The sequence below is a fragment of the Periplaneta americana genome, chromosome 5 (genome assembly GCF_040183065.1).
Source record: "Periplaneta americana isolate PAMFEO1 chromosome 5, P.americana_PAMFEO1_priV1, whole genome shotgun sequence".
Classification (NCBI taxonomy): Eukaryota; Metazoa; Arthropoda; class Insecta; order Blattodea; family Blattidae; genus Periplaneta; species Periplaneta americana.
In genome coordinates this window covers 19,933,684-19,949,956 of record NC_091121.1, presented here as the reverse complement: position 1 = coordinate 19,949,956, position 16,273 = coordinate 19,933,684, and the positions used below count along the sequence as shown (strand labels likewise).

Here is a 16,273-nt window from a genome sequence, read left to right as displayed (position 1 = left end):
GTAAGTACTACTTGTGTGTGAAAAATTAGATATTTACTAAAATACATTTCAGTTGGTATATTGTTTAAATTAATTACAGTATTTAACATTTAAGAAACTGTAATTAAATTACACTCATGCACTGTGCGTCATAACCTCAAATTAGAATAGTATTGATTTTTATCATGTTGCTCTTATTTTGCAGCTGTTAGAAGCAATGTTGTTCAATGGACGTAAATAACAACAATGCAAAGCTACATACTGAACTATCTGGTCATATTAGGTCTATGTTCAATCTTATTGTTTCTTTATGGCTTCTTTCCAATAAAGAATTATGATGGAACAGTATCAACACTACATAGTTTACCTGATAAAGTGGGAAATATTAAGTAAGTAGAAATTATATAAAAAGAAATTCATATCAGTAAAATTTATAAAGGTAGGTAAAAGACTGCTATTTGTAAGTTAAATTTTTCAGAGTCAATTCAAATGAACTGTATGCACCATCCATTGGAAGGCTGGTTATAATGGTGATTGATGCCCTTCGCTGGGATTTTGTAGAAGGTGTAGATGGACACCTGAATATGCCATACACAGCATCATTAATAGATGGGAAGAAAGCGTGTCTACTCTCTGGAAAGGCGAGCCCACCCACAGTGACAATGCCAAGAATTAAGGTAAGGTTTCATTTTAAGTTCGTGTTATTTATGAACAATCGACATAATTAGTCTATTGGGGAGCTGGAGTGCTGTGGGATTCGATGAAATGTATTCGCTATGGGAATTAAGTTAAACAATAAACAAGATGTATAATAAATAGGCCTAACTTATGGAATTATTGATCGTAAAATTAAATAATTTGTGATTGCATTTCAGTTTTTCCTAAAAGAAATGTAAAACTTGTAGCGTATTAATGATAGGTAATGTCAGACAGTTTTCTTAAACTGGGCCTTTCTTATATCGTAACCTATTCTGGTAATTCTCCAGAAGAACTGTACCAGAAGAGGCACACTTCGTCCCCTCTTAGTACCGGTAATTACAAACATGACACGTGACGAATTACTAGGGAAACGGTCCATTCCTCAGTATTGCGTCCTTGATCTTCTGTTATGTTGGTAAGAAATAAAAGACAAAGGAAGATGTGCCTCCTTCAGTGCAGTTCTTCTGAATAATTACCCATAAGTTATTTTCACTTTTACCATACCAAATTGCTTTAATTTGCAAACAGAGGGAAAACTTCACCTAATGTTGGACAACTGTCACGAAGCTTGCGAGTCATTGAATTCGTCATGTCTCAAGAAAATGAACACAGACTAAAAATGTAAGCTCCTCAGAAATAAGCTATTCTGACTAATTTAATGTACATAGTTTAAACTAACTCGAATTCATTGTCATTCTATTTGCCCGACAATAGGTGTTTGTGTAAGTTTTCATTTCATTACGTTTATTGTAATTATTCCACATAGACTACTAGTTCTTACATCAGCATTGTAGCTTTGAGATGTGGAACAAGTAAAAAAATATGTAAAAGTACATAATTATAAATACATCGTAAATAGATTAATTTAATGTACAAGCATAAACGGTTCATCGGTGGAGTAGAAGGGATGAATATGGAGAAATTTTGTTAATTTTTCTGAACTGTTTCTCTTGATCCTTCAGACCTTAAGATTGTTATAACTTACAGTGCATTGAAAATTATATTGCATGAATAGCAGCTGAGGTTAACAGAGAGTAGATAGACTGATTTACTGTATATTTTATATTAAAATTATGAATTTTCTGCTCAGTACTAAAAGTCCTGTTATGTCTTAATTTTCAACCTAAAACAGTTATATTACGATTGTTCTGTATGGTTGTGAAACTTGGACTCTCACTTTGAGAGAGGAACAGAGGTTAAGGGTGTTTGAGAATAAGGTGGTTCGGAAAATATTTGGGGCTAAGAGGAATGAAGTTACAGGAGAATGGAGAAAGTTACACAACGCAGAACTGCACATATTGTATTCTTCACCTGACATAATTAGGAACATTAAATCCAGACGTTTGAAATGGGCAGGGCTTGTAGCACGTATGGGTGAATCCAGAAATGCATATCGAGTGTTAGTTGGGAGGTTAATATTAAAATGGACTTGAGGGAGGTGGGATATGATCTTAGAGACTGGATTAATCTTGCTCAGTCAGGATAGGGACTGATGGAGCGACGATGAACCTCTGGGTTCCTTAAAAGCCATAAGTAAGTAAGTGTTTTACAAATTAAAAATAAAATCATAAGAAATAATTAAATTTCATTAGACATTTTGTTCAGTAGACCGATACGTATTGTCTGTATAATTTTGGTATATATTTACGTCCTGTATGTGTTTTTAAACTTTCGCTATGAATGTAAATAGGTATGCGTGGTATGCTCTGAATATTCGCCACTGATATAAGATGAATAATAAAATCATATAGATATATTTTATCTGTGAGCCTGTGTAAATATTCAAATGCAGCTGAAACTTTCTGATCTAACAGATGACATTGAATTTTTGCGATTCTGTAGTTATACTACATGTATAATGCAGGTGGCATAGTTATTGTATGCATTTGGTATGTCGTAACTTATGTGTTTCAGGCTATGACAACTGGTTCTGTCCCAAATTTCATAGATGTAGCCCTGAACTTGGGCAGTAGTAAAATTATGGAGGATAATTTACTGCTTCAAGCACGAAATCATAAAATGAAAGTAATTTTCTATGGAGACGAAACATGGCTGAAGCTTTTTCCCAGAATTTTCAGTAGGAGTGAAGGCACAACATCATTTTTTGTTTCTGACTACACAGAGGTATGTTAAATACTGTTTAAACCAAATAATTTTTCATGAAGAAACTGCTTACAGGTTCCAACTTCAGTGATACATAGTCTGAGAAACCTGAGAATTGAAAGATTTGTATACTCCGATGTGTCTATTATGCTTGATTGCCTATCAGTGTAGGAAGATTTGGAGGTCTCACGTGATGCTGTCCTGAGAATAAATTATGTAAATATTGCATATCTCAAGTACCGGTAGCGATATCAATAATTAAGTGAAGATTCTGATTTACTTATGGGATTTATATCCCAAAATTTATATTAATGAATATAAAAAGTCTCGTGATTTTCATTTTATGTGCAGTACAACTCGAAGTGAGTATCTAGGGTACTCAAAAGACGTCCAAACGATATTCAATCTCCTGTTAACTTTTTTTCTGCATATTAGGCGTATCCAAGCAACACAGTTCCAGCAAATCGCGAGCTTTTGACCTGAAATGTATCTGTTCGACTTAGGAGAGAAGAAGTGTAATGTTTTCGCATGAAAGGTTTATTTAGTTGTCAATTGTTCAGGTATCATAAAAACAAGTATAAGATGAACTTTGTGCCTCATGGTTTTCCACGTGGTCCACATCTTTCCATTCTCTATTTAATGTGCCTGGCCTATCTCGTTCCATTGTCTAGTTATTGGGTAGAGTTTACTCATCCTGCCTGTGATAGTATTACTTTAATCCTTAGATCCGTCATTTCTGAACTTGAAGTTACATACCAAAAATAATGAACTTTCATGCAATCCAAGGGATTTCATAAATCTCCTGTCGCTTTTATTAATATACAAAGTTCTCTGTGAATTCCCAGGTAAAGAAATGTAGAGGTGTGAGGTAAGGTGAACTAGGTGGCTGGACAGTAGGTCCTATTGATTGTGCCCAGTGACCAAGAAACATTTTCTTTGAAACAGTAATGACTTAGTGGAGTGGAGCACCATATTTGTTGTGAATTTATTTTTGTCAGTACTCTCTTCATAGACAAAGCATGCATTATTATTATTATTATTATTATTATTATTATTATTATTATTATTATTATTATTATTATTATTTAGCCAGTTTAAATATTTGTCCCTCTTTAGTTACAAGAATCAATTCAGGAAAATCGACTATATTTACCCTAAATGAGGTTTTGTGGGATAAGCATGTCACAAAAAAAAAATGAAACCATAATAGTTAGAATTATTACGACTTATGGCTCCGAAGTATGGACTCTGAACCCTTAATTAAAGGAAAAATTAATGGCAGCAGAAATCGGAAACGAAAATATTACAGTTCAATTTTAGGTTTCATAAAACAAAAATAATTGGAATGATACAGGCACACTAAAAAGATAAAAAATGAAAGGATACAAAAAAGATACTAAGAATGGACACCACAAGGAAGAAGAAAAATAAGGAAGGCCACCTGTTACTTGGATACAGAACATCAGTTCAGCAGTGGGAGAATGGATTATTGATGAAAATTTATGGGTGGACAGACAAAAATGAAGAAGAAAATTAAATAATCCTGAATAATAATAATAATAATATTAATAATATATAATATATATTATATAATAATAATAATAATAATATTATTATTTATTTATTTATTTATTTATTTATCTATCTATCTATCTATCTATCTGTCTGTCTGTCTGTCTGTCTGTCTGTCTGTCTGTCTGTCTGTCTGTCTGTCTGTCTGTCTGTCTGTCTGTCTGTCTGTCTGTCTGTTTATTTATTTACTTATTTATTTATTTATTTATTTATTTATTTATTTATTTATTTATTTATTTATTTATTTAACCTGGCAGAGCTAAGATCAGTAGGCCTTCTCTTCTGCCCAGCCAGACTCTAATTCTAATTGAATACATTTGGCTTTTTATTACATTAATATCTAGACTGTAAAACAACATTGAAGTGAATAATTAAAGTAAGAGTAAATAATGAAGGTTATATAAGTAATGTTAGTGAGACAATAATGAACATTGGTAAGAAATAATAATAATAATAATGATAATAATAATAATAATAATGATGATGATGATGATGATGATGATGATGATGATGATGATGATGATGAGATAATTTAAATATTAATTTGTGATATAATAACCATTAAACATTGAGAAACTTGAAACAGATATTATTTTTAACAGGATTTGTTAGCAAAATATTTCCTTAGTCTGTTTTTAAATTGATTTTATGTCTGACAGTCCCTGACATTACTCGATAGGGAATTCCAAAGTCTAGGAACAGCCACAGTGAAAGAAGATGAATATGAGGATGTTTGGTGGGAGGGAATGGATAATATTGAGGAGTGTTGTCTAGGTTATGGTGGATGGATAAATTTTGAAAACGAGATGCAAGATGGACAGGAATGGAGAAATGCAATATGTGAAAGAGAAGGGAAAGACAGTGGATTTTCCTACGATCTTCTAAACAGAACCAGGACAACATTTCGAGGGATAGTGTTAAATGATCAGCCCGGCAAATATTGTAGATGAAACAGACGCACACATTACTAACACATTGCAGTCTCTGCACTGAAGTAATGCTTAGATCAAAATACCGAGGACAAAATAGAATTTAGGGCACAGCTGGCTAAAATTAGGAAGAAAGTTGCAGAGGTAAAATATAAAAGTTGGGAAAAATTATGCCAGTTGATTTTATTAATTTCAATTTATAAATAAAAATTAATTACAAAATTTTTCAAGTCATGATACCTAAGCCATCATTCCCAAGTCCTTACACTGGCCCGATTCACTGCATAGTGTAATGCTTTAAGGTGGATGACAACGTGACAAGACACTTGGCCACAGAGCTTGGTGCAGAGGACTGGAGGCTGATGATCCTTCATTACTTGGGCCTGGACCACATTGGACATGTTGAGGGCCCTCAGAGTCCTCTTGTAAGACCCAAATTGCAGCAGATGGATCGTATTGTGAGAAGAATTCATCGCAGATTCTTAGGTTGGGTAAGAGTTTCCCATTTGATCTTCTCATTGAAACTGTAATCTGGTGTTTGTATAACAGCATAATAATTTTTGGGCTTTAGCAAAAGAGGTAGAAGGAATGTAACAATAATTCTGAGGTATACACCCATGAAACTGTTAGTTTGCCTCACACACAAGTTTTCTCTGTGTGATCCTACCCCCACACCATGTTTCACAGTAAGACATATCGTGTGCATCCAGAAAGAAAATACCTTCGTCTTCATCTTCATCATCTTCTTCTTCTTCTTCTTCTTCATCATCATCATCATCATCATCATCATAATCATCATCACTACCAACACCACCATCATTACCACCATCATCATCATCACCACTACCACCATCATAATCACCACCACCACATCATAGAATATTTGTAGGATGTAAGAGCGAAGGATAGCAAACTTATAAATTGTTTTACGAAAGCTGTTACATAAAGAAGAAATGAATCGATTATTACACATGTCCACTTTTTTAAAAAATTGAGTTATGACCGCCATTATATTCTTCTTAGTGTAGCGCACCATTTGCTGAAGAAAAGGCACAAGTATGTGCACTCTACCAAATGTTACAGTGTAAAGAAGTTTCCGTTTAGTATTGAAAGGGCACGTGTCCAGGACTGTGACCTATCGGTAACAAACTCTCTATCTTTTCCTATCATTCTTTGCATGATGTATAATATAAAATCTCATGATTCCATTCTTTGTTTACAACAGTTACAAAATAGCGAGTAGTTGAATCATTAGGAAAAGGAATGCCTAAAGATCAGAAAATATACTTTCAAATTTCACAGTGTTCATTTATGGTTTTTGATGCTAAGTCCCCGAGTACAGTGGTTGCATATGAATATATTGATGAAATAATGACACACACATTCAAGTTACTTCATGGAACTAATGCGATGTATCCTAATGACTTGAAACTACTTTAAAGTAAATCATATCATGGAAAAGTTTCAATAAATAAGAAAGTTGAAGATTTCAGAAAACTTATGCAGTATGTACTTCCTGAATATCTTCAATTTTATGAAGAAATTCTCCAATGGCCGATAGAAGAAAACATGACTGAAGACTTCAGAGGAAGTGTTTAATAAAGAAACTTAAGAGTTTTATGCTTTTAAGAGATTTTGCCTTAGCTAAATAATGTTCTTAACAATTAAATTCTTAAGTATTTGTTAGTCGATAATAGTTAAAACACTTTTAAGAACATAAAAATTCATTTCGATATGTTTTACTTAATGTTTATTATTAAAAGGGCACAAGTCTATCATAAATAATATTTTTTTACAGTTAAGTTTTAGTGATGTTACTATTGGTTTATGCATGTAAATGTAACTTTTCACCTTTGTCCTCGAATAAAAAAATCTGATTACACTACAAAGTACCATTATCAAAATAAACAGTTTTTTGCTTCTCCTCTAAAATTGACAAAAGTGGACATGTGACCTTTAAAAAATAATCGGTTCAAATATGTTTATCCTACCTTAGATACTGGTCAGTAATAATTCCTAAGTAATTCATTTGAGTAGATTCCTTCAATACAGGACATTTGCAATCATCATTAATTGAACAACACCATTATGAATTATTATATTTAATTTATCATAAGATTTTAATTGTTGTAAATAGTGCTTTTCTTCTGGAGAAAAAGTTGGCGGGACTCTGTGAGGATATACAGTATTATAGTGGATGGGGAGATGATTACTGTCCAGTGGGCGGGAATTTTGTCGTCTTTAACCTTCTTTTCGTCCAACTTTAAGATTTTCAAGGCCAAAGTGGAACTCGAAGAATAATTATGACTTTCAAGGGCAAAGTGGAACTCGAAGAATAATTATGTTTTTAATATAATTAATAACACATCTCTCAGTTCCATAATAAAAAAACATAACAAAAAGGTGTTGGAATGCCATTCTGGTGCATTCTATAAAAAAAAAGCACTGGTTGTAAACCATTGGTATTTTGGGAAAATGGAATCAAAATAGTCTTGGAAACATTTAATGCTACTTACAGACCTGTTACTAAATCTACGTATTACTCTGTGAAGATATTTATTAAATCTACATACTTAGACTTCAACAAACAAAATTTGATAACTCAATCCCAAGGGAAAAAATGGAACTCCCTGCATCAAAATCCACAGTTAATTCCCGATTTACAACGAAAATCGTCTGTAGCTGCATTTAGATTGGCAACAGGCCATGATTGTTTGGCCAAAAACCTGCATAGAATTGGAATATATCAGTCCCCTAACTGCCCATTGTGCAACTCAAACCAAGAAATGGATTCGGAACACCTCAAAATCTGTGCTTCAGTGGCTGGTCATGATAATATCTTTGAAAAATATTGGAGTGCAAGAGGTTAAATGACTTTATTGTCAAACGCATGGCATTATAAAACAACAACAACAACAACATTTAATGAAAGAAAATTGCTGTATACAGACATGAGACAAGTGTGTAAGAAATGAAGAGTCCACTGCAAGAATGATGGATGTCACTTTCTTGTCGAAAATGAACCAAGACTGTCAATGCATAGCTTAAGACATATAGACTGCACATAGAGAGTTATATGGCATTAACACTGATAGTCATTGTCCAGTAATGATCGGAAAATCACAGTTAAGCTTTGAGCGCTAAGCATTTCAAACTTTCAATTACTTCTCCTGCAAAATGTATTTCAAATGACATCCATCATTCTTGCAAATGTTTTCAATATTTTTGTCTCTCCTGTCCACCAATGAAGTGGGTCCCACATGTTGCAGAACACTGCATTTATGTTTCCAATTGCAGTAAGAATTATAATGTATTATGAATTTATGCAGACAGTACAGGAAAGTGAGACACGTCAATGATGTGTGTATGATAATTGGACATAGCATTGATAAACATTTAAATAGCCAACATTTGCATGAATTGATGCTACTAAATAAGAAATTCCTAGACAGAAGAAATCGAGTAATGTGATTAAAAGCGAAAGCTTTGTTTTCATTTCTGACGAAATATATCATTGTCCTTGCTCTGTATATGTCGATATGTTCCCAGTTCTCTTACTGAAATCATGTTTCGCAATGCAAGCTGACCAAGAATGATCGGACAATCGTTGTAGTAAGAAGTCCTAGTTTTGGCACAGCAGATTTATTAAGCTCTTCTGGTGTAATGGGTCGATCACTGAGAAGACATTTCCATGATTTACCTGATGAAAATTATTTAAAATTCTTCTGTAGGCCTAATTCAGTCGAAAGCAATGGATTTAGCCAAGTAATGTTGTTCACGTTCTGGAACTCCTCAATCCACACATGTCAAATGAACATCACAACTCATGATGAAGCAATTCAGAGAGTAAATATGTTGTTTTCTAATGCCAGGCGTTTGACAGTAAAGTCATTTGACCTCTTGTACTCCAATATTTTTCAAAGATATTATCATGGTCAGTCACTGAAGCACAGATTTTGAGGTGTTCCGAATCCATTTCTTGGTTTGAGTTGCACAATGGGCAGTTAGGGGACTGATATATTCCAATTCTATGCAGGTTTTTGGCCAAACAATCATGGCCTGTTGCCAATCTAAATGCAGCTACAGACGATTTTCGTGGTAAATCGAGAATTAACTGTGGATTATGATGCAGAGAGTTCCATTTTTTCTCTTGAGATTGTGTTATCAAATTTTGTTTGTTGAAGTCTAAGTATATAGATTTAATAAATCTTTTCACAGAGTAATATGTAGATTTAGTAACAGGTCTGTAAGTAGCAGTGCTGCCCTTCTTTGCTAAAGCATCCACATTCTCGTTTCCCAGGATTCCACAATGAGATGGTATCCATTGGAATACAATTAGAGAGTAAATATAGAGTACAGATCACACACAGAGAGGCATCTTAAAACGAAAATTACAATTACAATTATTTAAAATGTTGGTATTGCTTGAAAATGATCTTTCCCTTCTTCTTATTATGCGTAGAAACGACTTCATAGTGCAAATCTGGCTTTCAGGGTATATCTCCCTGCCTATGAAGCTGACTTGAATAATTTCAAGGGAAAAATTGTTTCAGGGCCGGGTATTGAACCCAGAACCTTTGGGTGAGCGCGCCAATGCTCTACCGACTGAGCTACCCAGAAACTGTACCAGACACTGGCTCAGCTTTTCCCTTTATATATAGTCCACACCTGTGGAGTAACGGTCAGCGCGTCTGGCTGCGAAACCAGGTGGCCCGGGTTCAAATCCCGGTTGGGACAAGTTACCTGGTTGAGGTTTTTCCCCGAGTTTTTCCTCAACCCAATACGAGCAAATGCTGGGTAACTTTCGGTGCTGGACCCTGGACTCATTTCACCTTCATATCATTCAGACGCTAAATGACCTAGATGTTGATACAGCGTCGTAAAATAACCCAATAAAAAAAATTTCCTTTTATATTCACATGTGACAAGACATCAAAGACCCAACATTGAGTGCACACAAACTTTAGTGTTCTCTGTATGTTTCTGCTGCTGTCCGTATGTAACAGTGCATCCGAATGCATACAAAGCTGGATAAAAAATAAGGGAAAAATGTGGAACATAAGTACAATGAAAGAGAAGAACAAAAAGGATGAGAAATTTGAAAGACTAAATTGTGATATACCTTACTGATTTCATACTTCCAGTTTATTATTTTGATTTCTACGGACACTTATTTGCTCCTTGGGTTTTGCAGGATAAGCAGTTCATGTCACCACCAGTGTTAGTGGTTTGTGGTGATCATGGTATGAAGAACTCTGGCAGTCATGGAGGAGCCTCTCCTGAAGAAATCTTGGTTCCCATAGTTGTTATTGGTCGAGTTTGCTCAGGAGAAGTATCGAGGTAATTCTGATTTTCTCTCCTCTTTTTCTTTGCTACATGCAGCTGATATACTGCAGCAATGATTGTTTCCATATGTGACTGAGGATTCTAATAACTTCATATTCCAACTTGATGGGGTGCCACCATTGGCACACTGAAGTGCATCGCTACCTGAACACAGAACTCCCTCGCCGTTGGATTGGGTGATACGCTGAAGATGACTTAGCGTTGTTACAGTGGCCTCCTATATCTCCCAACCTAACGGGGTGTGATTTTTTTCTCTGGGTGTGTGTAAAAGACATAGTGTACGTGCCACCACTACCAGCAACTTTGGTTGAGCTCAAGGATCGCATTACAGATGCATTTACGACCATTACCAGGGATATGCTACTGTGTGTGTGAGACGAACTTCAATATCGCATCGATGTGTTTCGTGTAACAAGAAGAAACCACATGGAACACTTGTGAAGGTGTATCCGAAACTTGGGTAGTTTCTGTTTATTTTGATGTACAGTGAAACTTCCCAATAGCGGACACCACCGGGGAAAAATTAAATGTCCGTTATTGAGAAATGTCCGCTATTTAGCATGTATACAGTACATTAAAATTTCTCATACATATTCAACACTATATTTTACAGTACAGTACAGTAGACAGTGAGATTGTGAGATTGTTTATAATATTCATCCAGAGAGAAATCATACCAGTAAATGTTTTGTAAATGAAATAAACATCAGTCACTGTAGCACTTCACCTTACACAAAGAAATCTAGAATTGTTGACTTTAAAATAACATCCTTGTCTTTCAAAATTTCACTAACTGAATTTTTCCCACATTAAACTTTATGGCCAGCTCACGAACACTTAATTTCTCCTTTTCACTATGCTTTACAATATCCTCTTTCTCTACTAGTGACAAACATTTACGTTTTTGTGACATTTTTAATGTGACTACTTCCGAACACTCAACTTGACAAACTAAGAAAGTACGGACTGCTCACGTACAGTATCACAACTAACAAATGTGCTACTTACCTTCAATAAAGTACAAGAACGTTCAAATGCATGATAATGATTGTTGCAAAGAATTCCGTTAGAATTATGTTTAATTTACAACTGTCTTTTTTTTCTCTTTCACGCTGTCCATTATTTGGAAGTTTTAATTGTTTTGGGAGATACATTTCAGTGTCCGCGTCCGTTATTGAGAATGACCGCTATTTGGAAGAATTTTATCATAAGGGCCAATGTTATTTTGCAGGGGAATTTTAAAATGTCCGCTATTGAGAGGAGTCCGCTATTGGGAAGTGTCCGTTAAGGGAAGTTTCACTGTATCATACATTATTCTAAGTGTTATATTTTTCTTTATGCAGTCACTTAAAATCTGATGAATCATTTGTAATTGCTCTGTATTAACAAGCAAGTCTTTACAGATACTCGCAGTTAAAGTCTACAAAAGACACTGAGTCATTCGAACCTAAGATTCTGGAAGGAAATATAAAAGGAAAATTTGATGTATATTTGGATTTGCACTATGTTTTCCCCTATGTCGTGCAAATGATAATTAATAGAAGTAAACTGAAAAGAGCATTATTATTGGTAACACAATAAAGAATGAATCGCTGTAAAGTGCTTAAATGTATAATGGCATTTTCATGACACTGATTATTTTATGCGCTGTTAGTGTTGATGGGTGTTGATAGCGCATTTTCAGATCAATGATGTGCCCTTGCATCTTATTTCAGCGACTTCTTTGAATCTGCTGTGCCTCAGACCGATCTGGTTCCCACTCTGTCTATGCTGCTGGGCCTCCCAATTCCAGCTGCCAGCCTAGGCAAGATGATTCCTCAAATCCTTCACAGTCTTCCAGTATCACAGCAATTGTATGCTCTATATTACAACTGCAAGCAAGTGGCTACCCAGTTTGAAAATAATGTTGCCAATGCCCCCAGTCAAGGTAAGCACAGAGTGAATGTCGTGTGCAAATACACACTATTGATTAGGGGGTATTGTTCGATTGTTATTTAACCATACGCTCACTTATCGAATCTGATCATTGAGCCACGTATCCACGAAGTGAGGCTGCCACATGTAGCCTCATCTCGTAATAGCCTCGCTTGATGTTTGCCTCGCAGTTTTGTTCTTTTGTTAGGCAGACAAGACCACAAAGCAGCGTGAGCCATCAGTTACTGTGTGGCAATTGAGGCAGTTAGCATTGCGTTGAATGATGACATCTTTACAACAAACAGTACAAACGGAGTGAGTTAATCATTGTGATGGACCTTTGATCGCATCCACAAATTGAGTGGAAGGCTCACAGTTGAGGCACCCTCGCACTTGTGCGAGTGAGGTCACCGTGCACTATTGCACAGCAAGGTATCCACTGGACAAAGCAAGCATCATGAGACAGCCTTGCTTCCTGGATATGTGGCTTTAAAAGTATATATCATGCAAGGAATAATAGTGCGGGACAGAAATCTACCACAGCTACCATTAGGAATTGTGTGGTCTAGTGTGAAGCATTTCTGCGAGATCCCATTGTTTGTAAATTTTTGAGAGAGGAGACAGTCGATCGATTGGTCCAATCTGTCTCTCACTTAGTACTGTATATATAACAGACGAGGTAAGACCTGTCCCTTGTCTCTATTATGTACCATATCTAAATCACAATTGGGTATGGAGGAGAAAGATAAGTTTTGTAGTTTGAATTGAACTTCCATGCTTGAATGACCGTTACCCCTCACATGCCAAACTTTTTCTGATTTCCTAATCTTTCCCTTCTCGCACAACTCGCCTCCCGAACTATAGCTGACAATAAAGACGTGGAATATAGCAGCAATTAATAAAATGTAACCATAGGATTTATTATAAATTATGCTAGTAAGTAGGAATCAGCCGACAATGAAATACCAGTAATGTATTCAAATTTTCGTTTACAATTCCTGACATTGTGAACATCATGAAAATATTAATATCAAACAAAATAATGACGCAAAAATGCCATTTTCATTGTTGCAATATTTTTATTTTTTTTTCTCTCTCGCTATTTATACTCGCTTTAACATCTTTGGTCATATTGCGAGTTAATCTTTGGTTGAAACCGGAAGGCCTGTGTACTATTGTTAAGACTGGTTCTATTGTTGTGAACTAGATGGCGATTGTTTATGTATTACTGATTTGTTATGAATATGATTTCGGTGATGAATGAGGCTGGTGATATTCAGGGATGTTGTGGCCCGAATTTCCTGGCATTTGCCTTCCTGTTGAGGAAAAACCTTGAAAAACCTCAACCAGGAAATTCAACTCAACCGGGAATCGAACCCGGGCCCTCTACATAAGAGACCAACATGCTGACCCCTATACCACAGAGGTGGTCTACTTTTATTTATGGGTAGCAGTTTTTTTGTATTGAAATACACTTCACCTTTAAAGCAACATAACTTTGAACTGTCATCTGTTGCATTGTTGCTATTTTGTATTCTCTTACTGACAGCGAGATGTGTTCTGTTCGTGATTTAAAACAGACTTCCCATACAATAATTTTTCCTCTGAATTTATTTAACATACCTAGCTACAGTAGAACCCCTTTTTAACGAATCTCTGAGGGATTACTTTTTTTTTCTGCAAATAGGAGTTTACATAAAATCAAAAGGCTAAAATAACTAGTACTAACGTGTGTGTTCTATACCAAAAATGATAATTTAATTAGGCCAACAATTATTATTTACATTAAATTTCATTATAATATTTTCTAACTCATTAAATGATGAGGCACGAATATTTTTTCGTTTCGTTGACCCTGAACTACACTGAAAACTTGGTATTGAAAATTTCTTCTTTCTTCTTCATTATTCCACATAATGAAGTAGTTGGCATGCAAACCATGCTTTTTTTTTTGCTATATATGATGCTGTTATTTGAGAATTAACCTCGAATTCCTTAGTATTTTCACTTTCTGTCTGATAGTTAATTTCTTTCGTTTAGTTGCCATTATACGTCGATATGTTTCCAATTTTCAAAAACAAATGAAAACATAAGACGAGTTCGTATTGTATGATGAGATTATTGTAAAAATAGAAGAGACATCAGAGATATTGTGTGATGACGTAGCCACCAATTCATGGAATTTAAAAATCCCGTGTCACTTTTTCCCTCGTAATATTGCCTATCATATTATGATGAATTTTGAGGACATCAGCAGCATGGTTTACCACTTTTGTAATGGAAAATTAAATATATTTGTTATCTTTTCCTCTCTCAAATTATTATCGAATAGTAGGTGCAAGTACTTGAGATCATGAGTTCAGAGTGTTGGGTTGTCGAATATTGTGCTCTCAAGGCATGTTTACAGCAATAGAAATAGTTGAGAGAGATGTCTTCCCAGTTGGTCTTTTATGTCACACTTTGAGATTGATGATGTTCCAAAAGTAATTTGGTCATTTCAGTCTTTCTGTACAGGCAGTTACCTGCAGTACCAGGAGGCAATGAGGCTGCATGCAGAATGGCTAGAGTTCAACACATCTACTTCTGATGCGGAGGAGAGAATCAAGATCTTGTATATGTCGGCCCTCTCTGGCATGAGCTCCAAGCTGGCTGACTCGTTCATAACATTCGATGTGCCTGCATTAGTTGTAGCGTCTGTACTCTTGTGGCAGGTAAATCACATGAAGGCTCTCTGCCATAGGTATTCCTTATACATTTCAAATTTCAAATTTATTTACAATTTACATTTGAATTGAATACATATGAATAGATACCCGAAATGAGCATATGTTCGTGCTCGGGTACAGTCCAGTAGTCTACATACATTTTACAGGGTTCAAATAATAATGCTGATATAAATAATAGTAACATAATAATAATAATAATGATAAAACAGAAATATTTACAATAATAAAATAAATACCAAGACGGATAAAATAAAATATAAAACCACTAGCGAGAGTTAACACAACTTAAATAAGCATATAATAGCCGGAAAAAATACCAAACTCGAAAATCAACAGAAAAGTTCGTTGTATCGCAGACGACAGCAACTGCCGTATTGACATTGTGTTATGCATTAATGGTAGTAGTGGGGAGCTGAAAGTCTACGTAACTGCCATTCTCTTCTAATCTTCTCGTAAAATCATGGGAAGTTAATGCTGCAAAAACAAAAACAAAATGCTGAAAAAACAAAAAATATGGACGAGGTGTTATCCACACTGGCAAAGGAAATGTTAAGGTACGGTCACACATCGCTACTTTTGCAGCGCAACTTTTGTACTGCAGCTGCAAAAGTTGCGTGTCGTGTTCACATGTAAGCCAAAAGTAGTGCACTGCACGCTACTTTTCGTGCTGCGCAACCCGAGTGCTGCAAAACTTGCAACTGGAGGTTGCGAGTCTGTTCACACACAAGGCGCTACTTTTGCAGCCGCAGTCATGCTGCAGGTTTCCATCTCCGTGTTGACTTCTCAATATACATTTTGTGGTTATGTTCGCATTATTAAGAAACTCATGCGAAAGCTTCCTTATCTATTATTTGCTTTTCTGTCGTATCTAGTATTCAGAAATTGACATAATTTTTACTATAAAGCTTTTAAAAACGCCTATATACTTAAATGATAACCAACAGTATATTCACGTAATCAATGTTGGCAACCCTCCTGTTTGGAACTAAGCTACGGAAAATTTAA

At 35.3% G+C, this 16,273-nt stretch overlaps 1 protein-coding gene across 5 annotated transcripts in view; it reads left to right on the top strand.

Moving 5' to 3' along the window:
* Nucleotides 1-16,273, top strand: part of PIG-G (phosphatidylinositol glycan anchor biosynthesis class G) — a 39,597-nt gene that overhangs the window by 7,124 nt on the left and 16,200 nt on the right. For 4 of the 5 annotated variants that reach the window (XM_069825459.1, XM_069825458.1, XM_069825460.1 and 1 more), the window contains exons 2-8: nucleotides 185-368; nucleotides 458-656; nucleotides 2,593-2,802; nucleotides 5,585-5,773; nucleotides 10,477-10,622; nucleotides 12,344-12,555; nucleotides 15,057-15,253. In XM_069825459.1, coding sequence (XP_069681560.1) covers nucleotides 226-368; nucleotides 458-656; nucleotides 2,593-2,802; nucleotides 5,585-5,773; nucleotides 10,477-10,622; nucleotides 12,344-12,555; nucleotides 15,057-15,253 — 1,296 coding nt within the window. In that variant the 5' untranslated portion in view covers nucleotides 185-225. Of the gene's footprint in view, nucleotides 1-184; nucleotides 369-457; nucleotides 657-1,206; nucleotides 1,300-2,592; nucleotides 2,803-5,584; nucleotides 5,774-10,476; nucleotides 10,623-12,343; nucleotides 12,556-15,056; nucleotides 15,254-16,273 lie in introns of those variants that run through there. The other variant, XM_069825461.1, reaches the window with a different exon arrangement.